Source organism: Patiria miniata, unplaced genomic scaffold (genome assembly GCF_015706575.1).
Source record: "Patiria miniata isolate m_02_andy unplaced genomic scaffold, ASM1570657v1 HiC_scaffold_5, whole genome shotgun sequence".
NCBI lineage: Eukaryota > Metazoa > Echinodermata > Asteroidea > Valvatida > Asterinidae > Patiria > Patiria miniata.
Window position 1 is genome coordinate 20,191,204 of NW_024037072.1, and position 23,944 is coordinate 20,215,147.

Here is a 23,944-nt window from a genome sequence, read left to right on the forward strand (position 1 = left end):
TGTAATTTGTGCATTTTGTTCGTTTGAAGCAACAAAAGTGTTCAAAATCTAAAGAAGGGTACCGAACAACTAACCTGATAAAGTTTCAGCTCAACTTCAGCTGTATATTCTGAGAAAAACAGCATTCTAGGATCTCAATTTCAAATCAAAAGTTGCTGAATCATGTTTTGAATTGCGCCTGAATTCAGCATCCGAGACACGTTCTCGCTGAGCCGAATGCAGCTACGCGATGTCGCGCACTGATCTGACGAGTTATAGCAACCGGGGGTGCGTGTGCGTGCCAATGCTTGCGCGCGCTTCGCCGAATAACAAAACGAACTACTAATTTAAATTTTCCTATGGTGCATCTTAAGAAGCACCGTTGGAAAGGCCTTCTTTCGTTGATTACTTCAAAATGACAGCTTGCCAGAAAGAATAATTTCACAGGGAGTTTAGTCCCCTTACTATCTTTCAACCAAGTATGTTTTTCAACAATAATTACGCCAGCTACTTTTCGGATAGCTGCAAATGATGGACTATAGCTTTAATAAAAAGAAACCACAAAGCCAACCACACATTTCTCTGCCGACAACATACCTTGTCCCCTTGTTTCTTGTAGTAGCCGAAGGTCTTGTTAGTCAGGACACACCAGCAGGTCTTGGAGTGTCCGTTCTTGACCTTAGTCAGCCAGGACTGGATGCTTGGCTTGGCTTCGTCGCTGGAGGCCTTGTCCATCATGACCCTGGTGTTCAGCCGGCACAGGACATTGTTCAACACTGGAAAATTGGAATTAAAAAAAAAATTGCAATAATTATGGATTTCATGTCAGAGATGTGGTGGAGACTACAGTGGGCTTTGTGCGCAAACAAAGGAGGGCGTTTTTTTTACCACTTTTGAGAGCCCCATGGACAGGACACAACGCGTGCCTGCACTGGTTCTTGTGCATAAATATAGCGCAAAGTACGCACCACTTGTTCTATTTTGAATGTTCATAAAAGCCATAGCGTCTTCGCGTGAGCGTCAAGCGTTGTTGGTATTGAGATCGAATATCTCTCCCATGCAGTGGTCTTTCCCCCAACTCTCCTTTCTTTAAATAACGTTGCGGGGGTGCTTGTGCACGGAGCCCTTTCCGTCGAGCAATCGAGAGTTGAACACACGTGACTTGGTGACGTGTACAATGTAGCAAGCTGGCAAACTAAAGATAAGCATTTGCAAGCTCACAGAGGCTGGACGCAAACTCACAATCTACAGAATTCTCCCAGAAATCTTTGAGTTCATAATCTACCAGACTATGATGCTACATTAATTTACTCCAACGAGAAGGAACGACTTAGCTCCCATAATTTTTAATCTGGGCTCAAATATTTCTTAGTCTTTCCCCACCAAACCTTAGCTCCACCTCTAGGTCTCACTCCAGCTTTATGATTTAAGGTCCCAGACTTGAGAAACCAAGGCTCCATACATTTTCATTTTCTCATACATCAAGCCCTATGATAGGAAAGACCCAAGTTTAAAGTCTTTCCTTTTGGTTTGAGTATTACCGGCTTCTGAGCATATTCTGGGGCCAGATATGCAGCCGAAAGCCACCGGCAAAGCTGAAGTTTTGGGAAAATGGCCGTCAGCAGTTTCCCTCCCATACCTGTTATCCACTCCTCCATGACCGCAGACGATCCCGCTGTCAGGTAGTACGTCCTCTTGGTGGTGACAAGTTCAAAGGTCAAGGAGCCCTCCGACCTGGAGATCTTGGTCAGGGTGTCCAAGGGGATTCGTCCTCGGGGCTTCCGACTGGATTCGTTCTACGGAGGGGGAGAGGGAGGGAGGGAGGGAGGGAGGAGGGGGAAGATTAAGGGGAAAATAACAGGATGCCAGTGGAAAAGGTCACCCGACTGACTTGTCTGTTCAATTTGGGCCCGGTGTTGGTTGACAGACTAGGGGTGCTGCATGGGGCAACCTGGGGCTTGGATTACAAGCATGGAGAAGGGCTGTTCCAAGCTAGAAGGCAGCTGCGAAAATGGGCCAAATTTCATGAAGTGGCAAAGCAGAAACTATATTGGTCTGTTATATTTTGTGCTAAGCTGAAATCGTGCTGAGAACCACTGGCAAGAAATGTACGTCCCATGACATACTGGTTGGTGTTTTTGGTAAGCAAAAAAGTTATGCGCTAAGCAACTGCATGAGATTGGCCCCTGGATAGCATTAAAGGTACATGTAGATCATTTGTCATTTGTTTCATTTGAAGCAACACAAGCGCTAAAACTAAAGACGGGTGCTTAACACCTAACCTGATAAAGTTTAAATTTTAAATCTGTGAATGCTGAACATTCCGAGAAAACAATATTCTAGGATCTCGATTTCAATTTAATAGTTGCCGAGTCATATTATGGATTGTGCCCGAAATCAGCATCAGGAACACGTTCTCATTCAGCCAATTGCAGCTACGCGAACCGACAAATTATAGCAACCACGCACGCGATGTGCGTCATATCAATGATTGTGCACACTCATTCACGGATTCGCCCAATTCCAAACCAACTACTAACAGAAATTTCCAAAAATTCTCCACTTGACTCATCTTTGGAAATGACATTTGTTTACTGTTTTCTTCAAAATGACAGCATGCCAGAAGGAATAATTTTACAGGGAGTTTAATGCCATTACTAACCAAGTAAGTTTTTTAACAATAGTTTTGTCAGTTACTTTTTGGATAGCTGCAAATGATCTACTTTAAGCATACTTCCCATGCAATGGACAAACCAGATCACAAGCTGGGCTTTTGACGAAATGTATGCATCTGGGATACAACACTTAAAGACACATACATGTAGGATATTTGCTTTTCATGCATTTTTTTGTTTCCAATAATAACACCACTCAAAATGCAAAGAAGACTGTTCAAAACCTAAATTTGTTGATGTTAAGCTCCGTGATATTGCACATTTCGAGAAAACAGTGAAAAACCATGCACAACTCTTCGATCGTGATTTTGTTAATAGCACTCTTAACTTCCAAAAATCAGTCAATTAAATGATCATTGGAAATCACCTACATTTCTTGATTTCTTATAAATAAGCAAGCCAGATGGAATAATTGCACAGGGTGTAGTACCAGTACAGTCTTTAATCCAAGTAAATTTTTGGATAATAATTCGGTAGGCTACTTTTGGGATAAATGCAAATGATCCTACATGTATATGTATGTGCCTTTAAACATTCAGTAAGAAAAACCCTTCTCAGCCTTTCATCCTGCCTATAAATTAAACTCCACAAAAACGGTTCAAAAAGTTGAAAATCTTAACACATGTTGTCGATAGTATCCTAAATATCAACATCCACAGGGTTTAGCCACAGGGATGATCCATACGAGCCTCAACACAAACTGGCCAAGGTACTAACAACAACAAACCTGACTAGCGAAAACTGGAAAACTTAATTGTGACATAAAATTATTGCAGAGCCAACAACCTCAAATACTGCCAAGTAAATCACTTCCGCTGGACTATTCGTAAGGATTGAATTTGTGTCGGGGTGATGTAAATTCAATAATTGGGTTTTGCCAGTCAACGACGTGTTTATAAAAACCCAATATTGAACTTCCAATGGATTTATACATGCATTGCATCCCCAGTCACAATCTATTCCACAGTAAAGCTTGGTTTTCATATCGACGTTAAGCTTACGCAGGCTATGCAGACTGCGCAGACAGTGCGCGGAACAGTCGGCAAAGTCAAACCGGGTTCAACTTTGCCGATCGTCTGCCAGGCAGTTTGCGTCGGTCCGAGTTGTCAGCAACACTTCCGGATGAAATGTTTCCATACATGTATGTCTGCGTTGCAGTTTGGGTCCTGTTTGCGTTTCACTTTGCATTTCTTACGTCAATATGGAAACCAGGCTTAAGTGTAGTTCTTGAAACAGTATTATTGTTAACATGGAAGGAGCAATATGGAAAAATTGTAGCGTTTTGGACCATTTTTTCTTCACTGCGCTACATAAACTGCCAATAGACCATTATCATGTTGCAGCCATCGGATTTGTTCCCCATTCAAATCAATGTAACCAAACCGAGGCTGGAAGGAAAAATAGTCTGGTTCCTCTTTGCACAAAAAACTTATCATTCAGTAGTGTTATTGGATACAGGGAATGAGACTGAAATGGTGGCAGCATGATAAAGGTCTATAGACCTTATGCGTTAAGGCGGAGTTAGAGGGCAATGGTTTTGTATCCCTAGGGTAGGCATAAGTAAACCTGCTGAGCATTCATTGTTACTAGAATATAATAACAAAGAACAGCCTCATAGGCACCCACAACATATAAGGTCTATACTCCACGTAAAACAATGATGGATGACAAAATGCAGGCAAACAGAAGACGACCACAAAACTGAAAGTGGCCTGTTCAAGGCAAACGCTTTGATAGTGGCACAGAAACTGAATCCTCCTACCACTATTTTTCTATGTGATACAAAAAAAAACCACTTAATGTATGTGACAGACTTACCATTGATTTGTAGTAGCAGAGTTCGCCATCCCTCAGCACGAACCAGCGCCTCTTCCAGCTTTTCATCCTCCCTCCGAACTTGGTCAGCCAACCACTCTTCTCTAATGGACCCTGTTGAACAACAGTTCCAACGTTCTGAAGTTAAGTGATCACAGTAATCTCATACATCCAGAAAGATTTTCCATATATTTTGATAAAAAAAGAAATATAACTTTAAATTCCTGTTGTCGCCAAAATCGAATGTTAATACCTACAAATTCAGAATTATCCTTAGTCACACAGCACACACATGTGCATTGTTTCCAGGATGATAGCCAACAGCGATTTGAGCGATTCAATCAATAACTTCCTAAAGGAACTCTACGGGCCCTCTCAGCAGCCGACCTGAAAACATGCTGAGCAGCTTGCTGGACAGGAACAGGACCACTGACCCCTCTGGGGAAAAGGCTTGTTCCTCCCAGAGCTCCAACTCGGAGTCCTAATAAGGTCTTGAGAGTCTTAGAAGGAGCCACGCTCGCTGAAGAAGCAAGACTCTCGTTACTGAGAAGCAAGCCTCTCGTTTTCAGAAAACAGGATGCAAGGTCCCTGGCCGGTACACGTGGTTCGTGTTTATTATGTCAAAGTGAACAACATTCCTCACCCCCCCTCCCCTTTCAAAAATGAGACAAATGTCAAATGTTTCCGCTGTTGGGCAAATCTTTTCAGCGGCGGGATAATTTGAGCTTCCTGGACCGTGGGTAAGGTTTAAGCAGGAGCTTTAAATTTGGAAAACGATTTGGGGAAGGGGGGGGGGGGCGCTGATAGCCTAATGTCAAATCCACAGGCGGTAGAGCCCGATAACCTGCATTTTATGCTCAATTAGCAAGCCCCCAAAAAATAAGAAAATAAGTCATATGTGACATGTGTATTTATATTTACAAACGTGTAATGACATCCATGAGAATGTTGCGAGTCTTAGCAAAGGAATTAGGCGTCTTTAGATTAGCGGTTTGGACTAAGAATAGAACCGCTCGGAACAAACAAGTCAGTTTTGGAGCGAGTACATGGCCTTCAACCGAGTACACTCTTCTTGTAATAATAAGGTCAAGGCAAATGTCATTACCAGGACAACCAATCGCGGCCTCAATTTAAAAGTATTACTTGAGCTCTTGTTGAATTTGGTTGCCAAAGCATGCACACCTCAAGTTGAAAGGCATATACGTGTACATGTAGGATCATTTGCTTTTCATGCATTTTGTTCATTTCCAATAATAACACAACTCAAAATTCAAAGAAGACTGTTCAAAACCAAATTTGTTGAAGTTTCAGCTCTTTGGATATCACACTTTACGAGAAAACAGTGAAAAATCATGCACAACCTTTCGATCACGAAATACGACTTTTTAATATTATCGAAAATGAGACGGGAAAAACTGAGAGAAGACAGCTGAATTAGAAAAGAACCTTCAGGACAATAAAATTCCAAGACTTTTCCAAGACCAAATTATGAAAATCCATGACCTAGTTCATCAAAATGCAGATCAAAACTGTAAAACTTGTCTAGTGCTTTATCACGTACTTAATGGGGATACACGAGGCAAAAAGAAATTGAAAATGAAAATAAAATGAAAATAAAATGCTTGTATCAGCGAAATTTTTCCAATGCCAATTCATAAATATATAAAGTTTAATATTTTACATAAATTGGGCCTCACAAAATTTCATTCTCTTCCACGACTTCTGCCATTTTTACAAATTTCCATGACTTTTCTAGACCTGGAAATTGGAAAAAAATTCCATGACGTTTTCATATTTTTCCAGGATGCGGAAACCCTGAGGAACAATGATGGAATCAAGTTATCAAGAAAGTTTGCAGAGTTTAGAGAGAAAATCCTCCGAAATTCCAACAATTTGAAGAAATGTAATGACCCATTTCAGGCTTTTGAACTTAAAGGGAATGTACATCATTGGCTTTTGCTGTAATTTTCAGAAATGAACTATTTGAGAGGTTAGTATAATAGATCAAATATTGTTACACTGACATTTTTTAAGTTTGGTGTTCGAAAAGGTTGGAAAAACCAAGAAAAACAAAATGTTCAAGTAGTCTGGTTCCCTGACTCCCCAAAAGATAAAATGGATCAATTTATAGATGATGGAAAATTGTAAGGCAAGGGAACCAGTCTAGCTGGCCTGCACCCGTTCATGAACATGTAACCAATAGCAAACAAAATTTGGACTGAAAAAAAATGGTAAATTAGGAGCAGTAGTTGAAAAATAGTCAGGTTTTTCCAACGCTGGTCGGCCGACCACCGTTGGAAATGTTTACAAAAATACCATTTTCTTGAAAATGACTTCACACCAGGTGCCATAATTTTACAAGATGCTTGAGACTGTCATTTACCAACATCCTAGTAAGGTATTTCGTAAAAACTTGGTAGTTTTATTTTTCGATGTTTGCAAATGTTGTATATTCCCTTTAAAAGGGGCCTCAGGAGGTTGCAAATTAGAAGTAAGTAAACGTGTCTGGGCTCTATCTCTCTCAGTCCTTCAGAAATCCTGCAAAAACAGCCCAGAGGAGTTTGAAAGATCTGGGTCAGGGTTAGAATTTATAAAACAAATATTCCCATTTTGTCGGAGATCACAAATGTGAGGCGTTCTGTCAAAATGATACAGTACTGGCCAGACGTCGAAATAAGGATTTGAGGGTATTAGGAAATATAATAAAATGCTGCTTACAAAACTTTTTGTTGCACTTCAATTGGACATTCCGTTGACAAGTTATGGCTGTTTAAAGTTTGCATTTATCAAGCATGTAATAAAAGCAAAATACTGAGACAAAGGTCTTTAAAGTTTTAAGTTTGGTAGTCATGAAAAGAAAAAACTTAAAAACTTAAATACACTTACATGTATATTCCACCACAATGTGTATACGTTTTCTTAAAAAAAAAACATGTGTAGTAAACATGTACACCAAAGATTACAAATATCAATAAACCTGGAAATTGAAGGAAAAAAAATGCCCCATTTACATTTTTGCATTTTCTCCAAAATCAGCCTGAGCCCAGTTCTGCCTCAGTTTTGCCAGAACGCCTCAAAAATCTTAGTGAAATATTCAGGAAAAAGGCATCTCTAACCAAGTAGTGAAGACAGAAGTCACATGCTTAGTAGTCATGACATACTGACCTTCCGAACATTCTCGGCAGTGAATGCAGCACAAGTCTTGAGGAGTTTGGGTTCAGGTTCGTCCGAGTTGGTACTGTCGCTGCATGAGATTGCATCGGGAGGTATTGCATAATCGGCCTCGGAGCTTCCTGATTGGGCGGACACACCTGGTGGATTGAAGAGAAGCGTGCGATTGGTTGATTTAATGTTCATTATACGAGTGTAACATCACTGAACACGGTCTGAGGGCGGATAGTCGATATTAGCTCTCCCGAGGTACATGCATTGGAAGTTGGCAAGTTACCGGTAGTTCCTGAAATGAAGCCAAGGGAACTGCACGTAGTTTGTCAACTTCCAATACCGAGGGGAGCTACATGGAATACTGACTATCCACTTGAAGTAAACCATGTTAAATTTGTTTTAGAATACCTCAAACATATTCACCAACACTTGATCAGAAGTAATTCGAGCGCAAAGTCCTACAGGCGTGGGGTTCAGGGCCCGCTTAAGGGCCCAGACAAATTTGGGATTCTAGACGCTCTGTAGTGCAATCTGAGGCAATTTCTGACCACTTGAACCCATTTCTTTTCAGCAAAATATCATCATTTAAATCTCATTTTAAAGTTTTATTTATTTATTTATTTTTGCGTGAGAAAACCCATGTGGGCGTGAGAACGTGAGAATAACCACAAATTGAGCGCGAGTCTCGTGCTCAATGCGTGAGAGTTGGCAGGCCTGCAATCGGCAGTTGATGACAAGTCAGGTACAAGAAATGAACAATTACAAAGGAATGTCATAGTCACATTCCCTTTTGAATAGCTTTGTCACTTTGAGACATGATAAGGCCGTGTCCGAAACGGGCTTCCAGAGCTACGGCTACGTCTATTGTCAGTGCGTCCCCGCGTATTTTCAATGGGCGCAGACCTAGACCTAGCTCTAGACAACTGATTCGGATGCAGCCTAACTTGTCAACGGCTTGCAATTGACTTGTGAGAACTTGTGAGAGCTTGACAACGTCTAGTATGTGTTAGCTATGTTTTTTACCCCTCTTTTGGCCCAGCGTTGGGGTCGAGGGCATGCCACCAACGACGATCAGCTTCCGGGACGGGCTGCACATGAGGGCGCTGTTGCTGCTACTGCTGGTCTTGCTGCTGCTCTTGGCCGGCGAGGTGGTGGCGGACGGCCTTCTACCCAGGGTTCCGCCAGCGGCTGCCGAAGACTGGGCTTGCTGGGGCTGGGAGTGCTTCCCTCCTCCGCCGTGCTCCTCGTCCGAAGAGTCGGAGGAATCGCCGCTGAAGGGAGTGCTGCGGATCTGGTCAGCGTGCTGACAGGGCAAAGGAGAAATGCAAGGAAACGTACAAATTGCGTGTGTAGCGAAAGGAGATTGAAAAGGTTCAAATATAGGGAGAAAGGTTGGAAGGACGCCGTTAGGGATGTTGGATATTCCCCCGGGACTCGATCTCCCACAGGGTGTTTAATTGATTTAACTTGTTTTCAAGTCAGGTGTACAAATATGTCCACGTGTAGCTTTTCAATCATATAAATAGCCAAAAGTACAATTTGAATTTTTTCCCCTCAATAACAGGATCTGTCAAATCGACAGGTAAGACCGAGACATTTTCCTGTGTGGACGTAAGATGATGTAACGAGACGTCTTGAGAAAACCACAGTTAGCGTACTATTCGATAATGAGGGTATGAAGGGTCTGTTTTGATTTCATTTTGACATGAAAAATAATAAGGGAATAAATGTGTGCTTTGGAGAATTTAAAAACTCTATTTCAGACCGGTTGTCTTCGGCTCGGGTAATTATCAGCATCCAGACTCCAACCGGCCTTAAACATAGTGTTTAATACCGACCAAGCACATATTCATTCCCATTCATACCTTTTTGGTAAAAAAATCTAAAGTTTCAGTCCAAAAGTCAAAACAAGTCAAAAATTATTAATTTTCAACGATTTCAATCAACAAAACACCCCTCTAGCTATTCAATGGTAAGGATCTCTGGTAAACAACTCCTTATATGGAGATTGACGCGAACGTCGCGCGAACTGCGTGATGTGGCGCACAACGCTGTACCAGTGTAGTGTGAATTTAGGAGTACATGTATGACATACTGACTCACTGGTAGTATTGCACATGCCTACGTGACGAGTGTGAACGTTCAACCAATATAATGGTGCTGGCACCGGATTTCATAGAGTCAAAATTTCGTGAGACACTGGAAAAGTGTTTATTCTATCTTTATCAAGCATTTAAAACCGGCCACATGACGGGCTCTCGACCAATAGGAATGGGTAAACTGTCTTAGGTATTTATGCATGTCATTAAATCAACCTAAGTTATGTTTCCAAATAAATTGAGCAAGTTGTGTGACTTATAAAGAAACTTTTTAAAGTCTCACACTTGCACTGGAGTCACATCAACTATCAGAAGAATCCTCTATTTCTCAAATCAAATTTGGATTTTGCCAGAATGCTCAAGGATGAGATTGTCAAGTTTTAAAAAAAAATCTGAAAATTGGATGAAAGGTCTGAAAGATCATTCCTTTCTATGCTGATAATGTCTTTCTCTAAAATTCAAAAAGTCTCATCCCAGAAAAAAAGTTTGAAAAAAATCTTATGCCTGAATGATAAGAAGTTCTCTTTTGATTTTGCTTCTCTCACATACTTTTAGCTGCGGACAGCAGCTTAACAAATTGTCATGTCTCTCCATTAGTTAGTTAGTTAGTAACAAATGTTCCAGTGCAGCCTTGCATGGCTATAATACATCAACTCGTCCCTCCCTTGTGTCACTTTAATGGGTCTCCACTGACCATCAAAGGTCACCATGGGTCACTAGGGTTAAAAGCCTGATTTTTGTACTCAAAACACTACTCCTTCCAGAAATTACACGGCACAATCACGTCACTCATGCATAAACACGAATTTGTTGGCTCGCAGCTTCAGAGATCATTTTGAGCTTGTACTCTTGGCTTGCATTTTTCAAAATGTGCTTGCGTGTCATTGACACACCAGTATCATGACTCAAACCCAGCTGACGGTTTCGATTGACTCACAACGCAAAATGCTGACTGAATGTGACTTCCGCGAAATACAAAAATGATGATTTAAAAATAAATAAAAAAGTGCTAGAAGAAGGTGGAGGAGGATTTTGAAAGAATTCATACTTACCCCTCTTAGAGTGGTATAAACCGGGACAGACATGTCTTTGTACATGGCTGCGGTGCTGGAACCTTCCCAAGACTGGCAAATAGGGGCAGGGCAAGCTGAGGAGGGGAGAGAAAAAAAGCAACGGCTCAGTAATGGAGTTGTGTCCAATAACCGGGCGAGGAAATGTGCAGAACGTGACTACATGTTGGCCCGACTTGAATCCAAGGGTTAATCTGCATAAACTCTTAACCAGAACCTCGTGATTTTCTGAGAGAGTACATTAACGTCGAGATGAACGAAACCTGTCAATAAAAATGATCTCTTTGCAACAAAAGCAATGTGACAGCTGGACAACATACAAATCTTTAGGCAGGAATAACTTGAAGCACATCGGTACAAGACTTCTGTATTTTCTATAAAGTAAGAGAAATCGGGACGCTAATCAACTGCGTGTATTGAAATTATGGATCGACACAACATGTACTGCGTTTCACACATTACCACAAATGCAAGTGGGCTGTTAACGTGTCTCCTGTGGCGCACACATGCACCCTAAAATGACACCTACCCGGTACTGCTTCAACCATGAAGTGCACGTCAGGGCTAACTCAACCCCCCCCCCCCCTTCCCACGTGGTTCGAACAAATGTCAATTAATGCTAACTAAGCATTTCCACAAAGAAATCGACACTGACTGAAACGAAAACAGCTACAGGATTTTTTAAAGTTTTTTTTAAAGGACTACTTTTTATGGGGGGGGGGGGCTCATGTTGGATTTTTTATCATATTTGGAGCACAGCGACGTCAGTGCTTGACCCTCACCCACGAGCCCCGAATGTTTACGGATGACTTTCTCTTATCAGCTGAGCGGCCCTTTTTTTAACGGCATCCTGGGAAAATGAAAGGTTTCCTCTGCTTTCAACAACACGAGGGAGAGCAAGCCCCTCCCACAACTTCTTCTCTCAATTTTTCTTCTCTGCTTTCTGCATAAACAAGACATTCACCCAGAAAATTAAGCCATGTCCGCACCAGGCACATTGTGGCTGTGGCTTTGATTTTGGTATTTGGTACACTATTGAATAGCCGTAGCCATTGACAAAAATGTGCATTTTGGACAATCGACACAATCTTTTACTACTTTTGAGAGTCCAGTGGACAAGACACACCTTGTGCACAGCCACTCTTGTTTTACTATATTCCCCAGGACAATGCTTTGTGTTTCCCTCTGTCCCTGTAATATAACACTCTACCACAGACTAAGCACACAACTGTACGATAGAGGACCGTTTTGAACAAAAGACCCAACTCCCGAGGACTGAAAGGATCTGTTGTTCTCCCTTTGTGTGTCGGTCCTCCGGGGTTATGTAGAACTCGTACATGTACACCCAGGTTCGTGTGTGTATAGCGCGAAGTACACACGACGATTTTTATTTTGAATATTCACATAGCCATAGCATCTTAAGGGCCTGTCACATTATATGCGATCTCATAGGAGACCTTACGGCGACCAAAAATATTTCATAAATTTAACAATCGCAGCGAGGACGCAAGAAAATGACAACTTTCTGTCTCAAAGAAGCTCAAGCTACGCTCATACTGTGCTCTTCCCACGCTTACGATGCGCTCAACTCGCTCTCTATGCGCCCCTGTCAAGCTCAATTACTCCATCTAGTCGCTGCCGCTGCGCTGTCACTGTGCTCACACTACGCTCAGCTCGCTGTTGATACGTCCTAGTAGCTCGCGTCGCGCTCTCTATTCGACCAAAATATGCTCATGTGACGTCACTTGCGCTGTATAAATACCAAGACAAAACGGTCAATACACAGTCCAGTTTCAAAATTATTCTACAAGTTCATCGCAGTCGAGTTACTTTCTCATGGAGACTACATCGACTGTCTTTCGCCTAGGCTGCCTCAATGCCACTTCAATGTCGCACGATTCACGCTCGCACAGCGCCCGAGTTGCGTCATTACGGCGCTCTGGCCAGAGCGCAGAGGTGTTGCGATTGTTTTGAGCATGTTCAAAGACCTTGGCGCTCATCGGAGACCATTAAGACCCTCTGGCGCCCATCTGGCGTCCTATGTAGTTGTCGCTGCAATCTAGTAGTTGTTGTTGCGCCCCAGCTATTTTTCAAGGACGCAGTGAGAGCGCATATAAGATCGCAGACAGTGTGACAGGGCCTTTAGCGTGAGCACTTGATCGAACTTGTTGATTTTGTTACACAGTACCATTACAGTACCGTATTTGAGCGCGCACTGGAATCATACTACAGTCAGCTCTCTTTGACCCACAAAATACTAATACATTTTCAAATGATTCTCCTGCAAAACCGAGACGGCTAAAGTTGTACGCACAGCATGTAAGTTTAACTGCAACACTTACTTTTGGAGGGGCTAGCCATATTATTGACGCAAGACGATAAGGTCATTCCCCTGTCTGCAATGGTGTAGATCCGATTCTCCTGTAAAAAAAAAAATACATATGAAACAATATATACAAAAATATCTGGTTTTCTCAGGTGAGAATTCCAGTTGAATCCAGCTCAACTGAGAAAAAAATTGTATGAGAAAGAGATCATATGATATGGTCTGACGAATTCTAATTTCTGTATTTCAGAATTACTCATATACAGTACATGTACGTGTATGCATGTACTGAATTATTTGCTATTTAAGTCAAGTACATACATGTGAAGTGATTAAAGAGGTTGTGGAATGCTCGAAGAAATTTCCGTCATTTTTCGGGTATATGTAGCCTAAGGTGTGATGAAATAAAAACGACTATTGTATCTGTCATGAAATGAGTACAAAAGGTACTTTTGAGAGCTGTTTTTCAGGTCCTGTTTCGACCCGAACGTGCAATTTGTGTAAAAGTCGTCGTTGGGGGCAGCAAAAAAAAACATAGTAAATCGTGACGTAATAAACAGGACTCCCGATGCAGCGTAGTATATACGAGTCCTGTTTATTACGTCACGATTTTTCTCATTTTACGAAGAACCCAACGACTGTTGATTTCAATTATGCGCTCGCCGACCAACATATTACTCGATGAATTTCAGTTTTATAAACATATAAACGCACATTACAAAAGAATGGGACTTTGTCATTATGATATGAGTCTACACCACAATAAAAAAATATAAAAAACAAAACGACTTTCAGCACTCCACAACCTCTTTAATATCTTTAAAGTACCTAGATCTAAAATAAGCAATGGGCGTTTTACATGTACATGTATGAGTATGCCAAAGGGTGTGGTTACGCATGACCTGGTTAGAGGTATGGACATGTACACATGTATCAATCAATGAACAGTGACATGCAAAAAACAGGTGCCTTACATACATTTGCACATGTACGGTACATGTAGTATGTAATCAGAATCAATCCTAATCTGGTTAGATTGAAGCTTTCCTCCCCGTTCATAAATGCAGGAGTTCACAATTTCAAAACGCGATTGATTGGGGAAAGTACGGATAATCCCTACCAAGTCCAGTTTGACCAATATATTGTAAATGTAGCTGTGAGACCAATATTATTTGACTGAATATTCATGAATCCTAGTGGTGGGAGAAATTGAAGATTTCAAAATCCGATTATCGTAATTTTTTGTCAAACCGAGTATCTGTTATCCGATTTAACCGGAAGTTCAAATTCACATCACAGTCATGTATTTTTACGTCACTGATTTAAGCAAAGCTTCTTCTGGGGTTAAGCGTGCTTTTGCTGTGCTTACTGCTTAACGGTCCCTATGAAATAGATGGAGGATCAAAGTCGGCTGTTAAGCAGCGCTATGAAATTGGGCCCAGATTGTTACCACACATACTATAGCAGAAAATCATGCTGCTGCTTGAGCACTATTTCATGCTAATGGTTACGCGCGCATGGAGATTTCTATTTTTACGTCACTGATTTAAGCAGAGCTTCTTCTGGGGTTAAGCGTGCTTTTGCTGTGCTTACTGCTTAACGGTCCCTATGAAATAGATGGAGGATCAAAGTCGGCTGTTAAGCAGCGCTATGAAATTGGGCCCAGATTGTTACCACACATCAGTGTGGTGCTATAGTGTTAGGATGATTAGTAAAGGTTTTCATTTCTGAACACAGAGTTGTAACTGAGTTATGCACAAGTCGGGGCACAAGTGGCAGGGGATGGACAATCAAAGAATTGCCTTTGTGGGGTGCTGTGGTCCAATGGTTACGGTGTTTGACTCGTGTACCGTGGTACATGGGTTCGAATCCTGACCATGGGAACATGGTGCTTGTGCTCCTGAGCAAGGCACTTTACCATTATTGCTTCATCCTTCGGATGGGACATAAAGCCGTAGGTCCCGTGTGTTGTGTAATGCACGTTAAAGAACCCAGTAACACTTATCGCTAAGAGAAGGGGTTTGCCCCGGTGTTTCTGGCAGTGGCTGCTTAATGCGCCGCAGCACCTTGTAAACCATTATTAAGGTGCTACATAATGGGTCTCATATTTCTCATGTACTTTATTTACCTGTCTCTAATAATAGACATAATTTCCAGCACCTTGAGTACCTAATTGTTGGTAGATACAATGTACGTGCGCTATATAAGACTTCGGTATTATTATTATTATTTTGTCAGGGTTCCATAGAATAGCTTGTCACTTGTAATGTGACTTCTAATGACTTGTGGTGACTTGATAAACTACTCTGGCCGAGGGTGTATTCACCCACGGGGCTCCTAGCTGACCCATCTACTCACCCATGGTGGCATCTTGTGAAGTGGAGGCGGAGGCGGGGTAGGATTACTCTTCTCGGAGACCTTTGCCCCAGGTTTACTGGCCTCATCTGGACTTTCCATGCTGAAGAAGTCATCGGGTGGTTCATCGTAGTCGTCGTCGTCCTTCCCCAGGACCACGGCAGTGTTGAAAGACGTCAGGCTCTGATACTTGCTCTCCGACTTCTTGGGGGACTTGTGTTCAATCTCATCTTGGAACAGGTCGGCATAGTCGCTGCTCCTAGACCCCGGGACAAACCCGTCTTTGTGGAAAACCTCATCATCGTCGTCGTCTTCCAGCGTGGTTTCTGTTTCCATCTGCGAGTGGGCGGCATCCTCTAAAGACTCCAGGGTGTGATCAACAAGAGCTTCTGAGAAGGAAGGAGTCTGATTGTTATTGCTGTTGGACGACTGGTGGAGAATCTCGGCCGTTGCTGAAACGGAGTCAGCCAAGGCTTCTAAAGTCGCCGGCACTTTCACTGACGAAGGCGATTCATTGTTGTTGTTCACTGTAGAGTTATTACTGGCTTGGTTTAAGCTGTGGGCAAGACTCTTGGAGCCTCCAGTTCCCGGGGAGGCAGGGGTTGGAGGAGGAGCATGTAAGGCAAGAGAACTATCCGACAAGGACATTAGGGATGCCTGACTGCCCAGAAGGTGGTCCGCAGGTAGCATCCCTTCTGTCAAGTCCTCCTCGTCAGATTCAACATGAACTGGCACCCCGTCATGGCCGCAAAACTCACAGTGAACAATGAGGTCTCTACGCGGCTCCGATTCACAAGAGGCACACTCTGGAGCTGGCTGGTCGTAGCTGTGCTGTTTGGCAAAATCATGGGCATGGAGTGGCTGCCGGCGCGGCCAGGTGTTGTGGCTCACCTCCTCCTGGTCCGACATCCAAGAGTCCTGTAGCTTCATCCGTCTCTCGCAGGCCGCGCACTTGAAGGTCTCGTCTCGCAAGGGTCTCTCCTCCCCTTGCTTGATGAACTCCTCGTGGACCTGAATCAGGGCCGAGACGTGGGAGTCATCTGGACTCTTCCTGTTTCTGGCAGGGGGCTTGGGCCTCATGGGGACGCCTTGGATGGTCTGACTATCATCCAGGATATTCTGGAGGTGCTCCCTGATGCTAGATGATGTTGGACGAGCAGGAATCTCGGGCGCTTCTGAGAGGACTGACGTAGGCCTTGACAGAGGCAGTTGTTGCCTTGGTTCTGGACCTGTTCTCTCTGCAAGTAACATACGTGTACAGGAGTCATGAAAATTACTTGATGGCATATCAGCAAAGTTGGGAACGAGAAGAGATAACAGAATACAGACTCACAGAAGTTGTTACACATTCTAAATGGTTAAATTCAGCTAAATGCATCTAAATGTTTCCCTTCCAGGGTTGAGCACTGAAAACCAGCTTATCCAAAGCATCAGCATCAATATATCAGCTAACACAAGTATTTCAAAAAAACATTCATAAAAACCTGAGACAGTTTACAAATTCCAACAGTTTACAATTCCAATTGGTCGAAAGCCGGTCACGTGGGTGGTTTTAAACCACTGGTAAAACACCACTGCATTCTGCATCCCATAGTACACACTGGGCACACACCAATTTCCATTTAGATTTTTAGCACTATGCGCGTGAGACACATACATGTAGCCTAGAGGGGTATTTCCCCAAAACATAAAGTAAAATTGTTGAACTTGAAATTTGTGAATATTTGACTTGTTTTGACTTTTTGACCGAAAGGTACCAGTATTTATGAATGGGAATAAATATGTGCTTTGGCTGGTATTAAATAGGTATGTTTAAAACCAGCTAGGGGCCTGGACGCGGATTATGGCCCGAGCTGAATCCGGAAAATTTAAATTAGTAGTTCGTTTTGTTATTCGGCGAAGCGTGGCACAAGCATTGGCACGACGCACACGCGCGCGCGGTTGCTATAATTCGTCGGATCAGTGCGCGACATCGCGTATAGCTGCAGTATCGGCTCAGTGAGAACGCCTCTCGGACGCTGAATTCAGGCCCAATTCAAAACAGATTCAGCAACTTTTGATTTGAAATTGAGATCCTAGAATGCTGTTTTTCTCAGAAAATACAGCTGAAGCTGAGCTGAAACTTCATCAGGTTAGTTGTTCAGTATCCTTCATTAGATTTTGAACACTTTTGTTGCTTCAAACGAACAAAATGCACAAATTACAAATGATGGACTACATACTTTCTTAAAACCAGCCAAGCACATATTTATTCCCCTAGTAATTATCAACCATGTTTAATATGATACAACTTTTGATTCCTACAGTGTCCTGGAAATATGATCTCACATTCACCGAAAACCTGTCCAATGTTATAGGTAATTAAAAACTGCAATGTATGGGTTATTAAAATCTGCCCGGTGGGCATCCATCCGCACTGATGGGCAATCATGGGCCAACACACGGCTCTAAAGAACACACGAAGATGACAGCTTGCAACGCTCTCATACTGTACATGCTCATGCACACAATTGATGAGTCAGAATTCTGGGAATTCTTTCAAACATACATGTACATGTATGCAAAGTGGGCTTTGTTTTAATGGCCTATTTTCAGATCTACATGTAGAGCATGCAAGTTGACCTCAACATTTCTGCGAGATTTTACGAGAATACAGTGCTCACGTCTGGGCTTTTATTTTGTGTAGGGAATTTATAGTGCGTCCGGACTGGGCCCATCCTATCAAGGGTGGAAAAATGAGTATTTCAAAAGAAAAGAAAGCATTACAATTAACAACATATTTAAAATATTGTAAATTGATGACTATTCTAAAATTGTTGACCTCAACTTCCATTCAATCGATCACGCAGATAACAATTGGGTAAATTCAAACACGGGGTCTGTGAGTAGACTACATGTAGTCAGTGTTTTGTACCAGTACCAAGATGTTCAAATACTAAGTGAACGTGGACTGGCAAAACTTCACGTTCTATTAAAAAAACAAACCAGTCTTTAAAGAGCATTCTGAATTCTTCCCTTGCAGGAAAAAACTCACCTTCTAAACTTTGCTGTCCCGTGATTAAAAACACATTCTCAGCTCGCAATCTCCTGTTTTCTTCCTCCAACTGCGGGAAAAAATAGTAATAGGTAACTTAATTAAAACATGTAGGTAACAAATCATACCGGTACAGTTGCGTAACGTTGATGTTAAAACTTGTTGAAAACAAACATAAAGCATCCTTACAAAGAATTGTGCAAAAAAGAAAAGAGGACGCTGTGTATGTGTATTACACGCATTCCGAGGACAGCAAGACGAAGAGAGAACAACACATGCTTTGTTGTCCTCATATGAACATCATTTGTTGAGAATGGTCCTCGAATGCAAGTCAGTGTACTTAGTCTATGGGAAAGTGTTATATTATTAGAACAATGCCTTGTCCTCAGATGTAATGGTAAACAGAAAAATACGGAGAACAACAGATTCTTTGTTGTCCTTGACTCTTTAAGACTTCATCTTTTGTTGAAAATGGTCCTGGATCGTTAGTTTGCGTGCTTAGTCTATGTAACAAAGGGAAAGACAATGGCTTGTCCTCGAGAGTTATGTAAAACACAAGTGTTCATGTATATGAACTATAAAGTGTTTACTTTATGAAATAGCTTTTTTTTTTCGATGAAGGATGCAGATTTGGAGAGTTTTAATATGTCACCACGTGTTCATCAAACTTTAAAAATCTTTGAGATAAGACAGACAGCCCATCGTCATGATTCATCCAACACCAGTTTATTTTCATCTCACAAGTTCTCTCCCCCCCCCCCACCTCGTCACCCCAGGCCAAAGCACTTCTCACAGCTTATCCACTTTCTCCTCCATCATAAATGATTCAACGGGTTTTGCTCTAATTTGCAGTGGCAAATTTTCAATTTCCTGGGATCTGTGAAAGTTTGAAGGGTCTCATCAATCACTCGGCAACAAGAACCCCTTTGCCTAAACCCTCAGCCTCCAGTTTTCTTTAAGATGCCACAACCACCAGCGCTCCCTCCCGCCGACAGGCAATTTCACATCGACTGCTAAACCAGACACTGCACACTGGGTGTAAATTCCCTCTAGTTTATTATCGGAGATCAGCAAACAATCATAAGGATTACTGGTCTCAGTCGGGCTGATATGACATGCCCATCTGGTGTCTGTTGGGTGAGGATTCCCCCCCATGATTAAAGCTATAGTTGGGAGTGCATTTCAGGGCACAGGAGTGAAGAACATTAATGAATCTGCAGTTGTGGTGTTGGAAGTATCGACTTCCAAATGCTTGTTTTGAAAAGCCAGTCCTTATTGACAACAGACAACAGACAAAGAACAATGTCTTAAATGCATACATGTAAATGTAAATCATGCAGTCTGTTCTCTACAGTACATGAATCTGACTAATGCAGGATCATGCTTCTACATGTAGATGTACCGGTATTATACATGTAACTTCTCCTTCGATCCATATCAATACATGTACATGAACATTTACTTTTGTTGTCCGTGACCCGCATAGTATTGTTTTATTATTTTTGTATTTTGGTGGTTTTTTTTTTACAGTTTGTCAGTATCTTGTGTCCTTCCCTAGATTGACTTCTCATACTTGCATGCTCCCTCCATACACTCATTATTCACCCACTTTTGAGATAATACAGCTGATCACCAAGCTTGTTTAGTTGCCCTCATGTCATCATCTATATTGCATAGTTTTTTTGGTCCGTATTTTGTCTGTTATTTTGTATTTCTACTTTTTTGATTTGCCTGGTATAGGCATAATTATTTTTTTTTCTCCAAATGTATGTCAAATCACCTGCATATTGTTAATGTACACGGACATTGTAAATGTATGTTATGCACTGTATTTTGTATTCTCTAATTTCATTAAAAAAATAAATAAAATACAAACGTGTGCATGCGTAAATCTTTTTAGGAGTTGTCACTTTTACGAGTTGCCAATTAAGCAAATATATACAGCATCTTGGGTGAAAAATTAATACAGGTTCCAACATTCACCGGTACATGTAATTAAATCAAAGTTGCTTTGCTCAATAAAACTAATGATGATCTACACTTAATTGCATTACAACTCAGAAACCAAGTGTCGGACACTCTACCTTTAAGTGCGGCTGCACATACACGCACACCAACACGCGGCTGGGCTGTATTAATGACAACACTAATAGATGATGAAGCCTTACGCCAGCCGGGCTTCTTATGGGATTATCACTCTTCTTTGGCTCGGGCAGAGATAATAGTCATGGGCTTTGTGCTATCAAGTTCCATGGGCCCGTCCACTCACATCCAAATGAGTTTTGTACACAAACCATCAGTCATATATGCCTTTCGTGATTGACAGCACAATGTTCTCATTATCAAAATAGGCCATCTCTTAAGGCCTGCCTTGGCATTACAATATAACGGACAGTAATTGTCTAGTGACTCAGTCTGAGAAGAAAATACAGCAAGCACACATGTTCTGTCTCTGTTTCTTTAGGCCCCCCAAAAAGTCTCCGGTTTCTGGTCTGCGTGCGCGTCACCGTAGCCGTGCAGGTTGGCAAAATTTAAAAAGGTTTTTTTTTCAATATAAGATGATGTCTCAAAATCGCCAAGAAGAAACTCACTGGTTTGACTGGAATCCTGCTGCTGCACATATTTTTAGATGGGGTTAATAAGCTTTCGAGTATAAGCTTTATGTGGCCTCGCTTGGCTTCCATATATTTTTGCACTAAATTACCATTTGCAGATGGACTGTTGGAATGTTTGAAATAGCGCGTCTGGAAGCCAGACTGAGGGAGCGATGGCTATGTATCTGGAACCTGTAAACGCTTTTTAATATAGCGCAATATGTAAGGGAGCAGACTAATGACCAGCCTGGCAGCTCATGCATGATGTCGATGTTGCTGTATGGTCAACGATGAGTTACTAATGTTTTCCCTGATTTTTGTCTTGACTATCCAAATTTCCCGAAGAATGTTTGTGTCGGTCGAGATCGTAAGTGGGTGCAGAATTCTTTATGGCCTTACTGAGGTTACCTCGAGCTCCACTCTGAAGGATATTTTTGAGAGTTCTAAGGGGATCGAAGCGTCATCTGCAACATCAGCCGACATTTGAAGAAAAAGAAGTACATGTAGGGAAAAAACAAACAAAAAACGCGTCGCCGCACCACTTTTGGGGCAAGCTCCACACCAGAAACCGGAGACTTTTTTTGCTGGCCTTACTACTAAATTATAATATGAAATAAACAGTCTTTTCATTGACAAAATTAAGGCCTTGGACTAGGCACACTTGATGCTGTGTGTTGACACAATGGTTGATGGCCAGGCTGTCTTCGAGTGGGGGAAACTGGAACAATGAAATCTATTGACGAAAAATTGATTTCTCCTTGAAGTCTCGGTAAAGGAACACAGAAGGATGATTCAGGCCCAGAACAAAGGCATTCATAAAACTGCAAACCGTTTGATGCGTCATGGTTGTTCTTTGTATGAATACAGCACACACAGCGCATTCGTAATATTGATTTTTCATTGAATTGACTAACGAACTTGAAACAAAAACACAACTATTAAAGAAAAAATGGATGAAACCATGCTCTTTCATCAAATTTATATAGTTCTTGACACAATTTTTGTTAAACAGGTTTTTTTCTTTCCTTGATTTTGAAGAAGACAGCAAGACAAAAAATTAAATTCCGCAAATTTAGCTCAGGTTATAAAATGGCTTCTGCGTGTAGTTTTGATTCCCCCTTTAAATTGTCATATTTGATAAATTTGTTTGTATTATTACATGTATTTCTAAATTTTGCGAATATAAAGATTTTATTTTTATTTAACTCCTTTATTTGGTAGACAAAGGACAATCAACAGCATTGACGCTCAAACCCATACGGTACATGTACACACACACACGTTTGTTTATTGTGTAAATCAAGGGTTTTCTTTTGTTCCTCTTCCCTTTTCCTTTTTTTGTACTTCAAAATTTTTCGCAACACCTCTCATTGGTTTTGTACACGTTTTCCAACCGAGGAGTCCTCCATTCGGTTTCTGTCCTCGATTTATCGATGATGTTGCACGTGTGTGTCCTCGATTTACACCACATACAAACGCACGCACGCACACCCATACTTGTTTCACATGACTAGTGTGGACTTTCCATTGCTTTCGTGTAGTTAAGAAAAACCAGTGAAAAAACTCATTTTTCTCAAACTGTGAAAACTCTTTCAACCCAATTTTTTTTCTATGATTCCCTTTAGTGTTTCTCTTCATTCTGCTACAGATAAACCTAACCCAAAAATGCCTCTAAACCTGTTTTCCAGAAATGGGGAAACACTGTGTGGACGTGGGGCAAGTCCACACAACGTCGGTGCTACCTACATTATGTGGACGTCTTTTGTTCGGAAGTCCACACTGCGTATGTAAGACAAGCTCACAAATGCTGTACACGCACGCAAGGAAACACTAGAAAACCTTTAATGATCAAATTTATAAGCACAAGTGATCTTCCAGTGTATTTCCTCCCATCCCCCATTTCCCCAATCTTGATCTTGAGCATTGCTCCTCCATCCGAGGTCCTCTTCACTTCCCACTCCCATCACAAGAAAAAAAATGCCCCCTGTGGTTGACCCTTTTAACAAAAAAAACCTAAATATGAAGCATAAAAAGCTCTCATTGTTGAAATGAAATGAAGAGTGACAGAGGAGTCCCATTGTGCCAAGGAAACAGGCAGGGGTCTTTCACATTCGGCAGATGCCCATAAATTAGGCCCCACCCCCTAGACACAACCCCCCTCCCCTCAACTTGCGCCAACAGGAAACCCACTAGCTCTTCCCTTTTAAAGCAGGGAGCAAGCAGTGTATTGCTGAGAGCGAGCAAACCTCTTCATCAAGAGGTGGACATCCTGAACAAAAGGCTTCCAGTTCACTGACCTGGCCCCGCAATAATTGAGCGCTGCGGCAGTCACATTTTGGCTCCATTAGCGACGGCCGGCTGAGGCAGCCTCCTTTCGGCCGTGTGCGTGGCAGCTGAATATTTTTGGCAACCTTTTAAAATCTCTACGCACATGTACATTGTACATGTACATGTACATGTACATGTACCCATCAGGCAAGAAATATTGTAATCCAACAAGTTCTCCTTGCATTTATGACTGCGCGCGTTCAGTGAACCATTACACTATTATCAGCTATAATACAAGAGATTTTGTACATGTATGTTTTAGGGTTTGCGATTTAGTAGCAGTACATCTGGCAAACGATACTCGCTGGCTTCAATTTATTTTTTTGAAAGCAATTGACAAATACATGTATGAACGTATTTAATATATAGAAATATTGTAATCCAACAAGTGCTCCTGGCATTTCTGACTGCGCGTGTTCAGTGAACCATTACACTATAATCAGCTATAATACAAGAGATTTTGTACGTTTTAGGGTTTGCGATTTAGTAGCAGTACATCTGGCA

The 23,944-nt window shown here is 41.8% G+C and overlaps 1 protein-coding gene across 3 annotated transcripts in view; it reads right to left on the reverse strand.

The window, feature by feature from the left end:
- LOC119740910 (pleckstrin homology domain-containing family H member 1-like) overlaps positions 1-23,944 on the reverse strand; it is an 86,884-nt gene that overhangs the window by 33,212 nt on the left and 29,728 nt on the right. For all 3 annotated transcript variants that reach the window (XM_038216389.1, XM_038216388.1, XM_038216387.1), the window contains exons 6-14: positions 18,519-18,588; positions 15,488-16,722; positions 13,146-13,224; positions 10,786-10,880; positions 8,658-8,937; positions 7,635-7,780; positions 4,473-4,583; positions 1,619-1,775; positions 577-755 (exon numbers count right to left, since the gene is read on the reverse strand). In XM_038216389.1, coding sequence (XP_038072317.1) covers positions 577-755; positions 1,619-1,775; positions 4,473-4,583; positions 7,635-7,780; positions 8,658-8,937; positions 10,786-10,880; positions 13,146-13,224; positions 15,488-16,722; positions 18,519-18,588 — 2,352 coding nt within the window. The remainder of the gene's footprint in view (positions 1-576; positions 756-1,618; positions 1,776-4,472; positions 4,584-7,634; positions 7,781-8,657; positions 8,938-10,785; positions 10,881-13,145; positions 13,225-15,487; positions 16,723-18,518; positions 18,589-23,944) is intronic.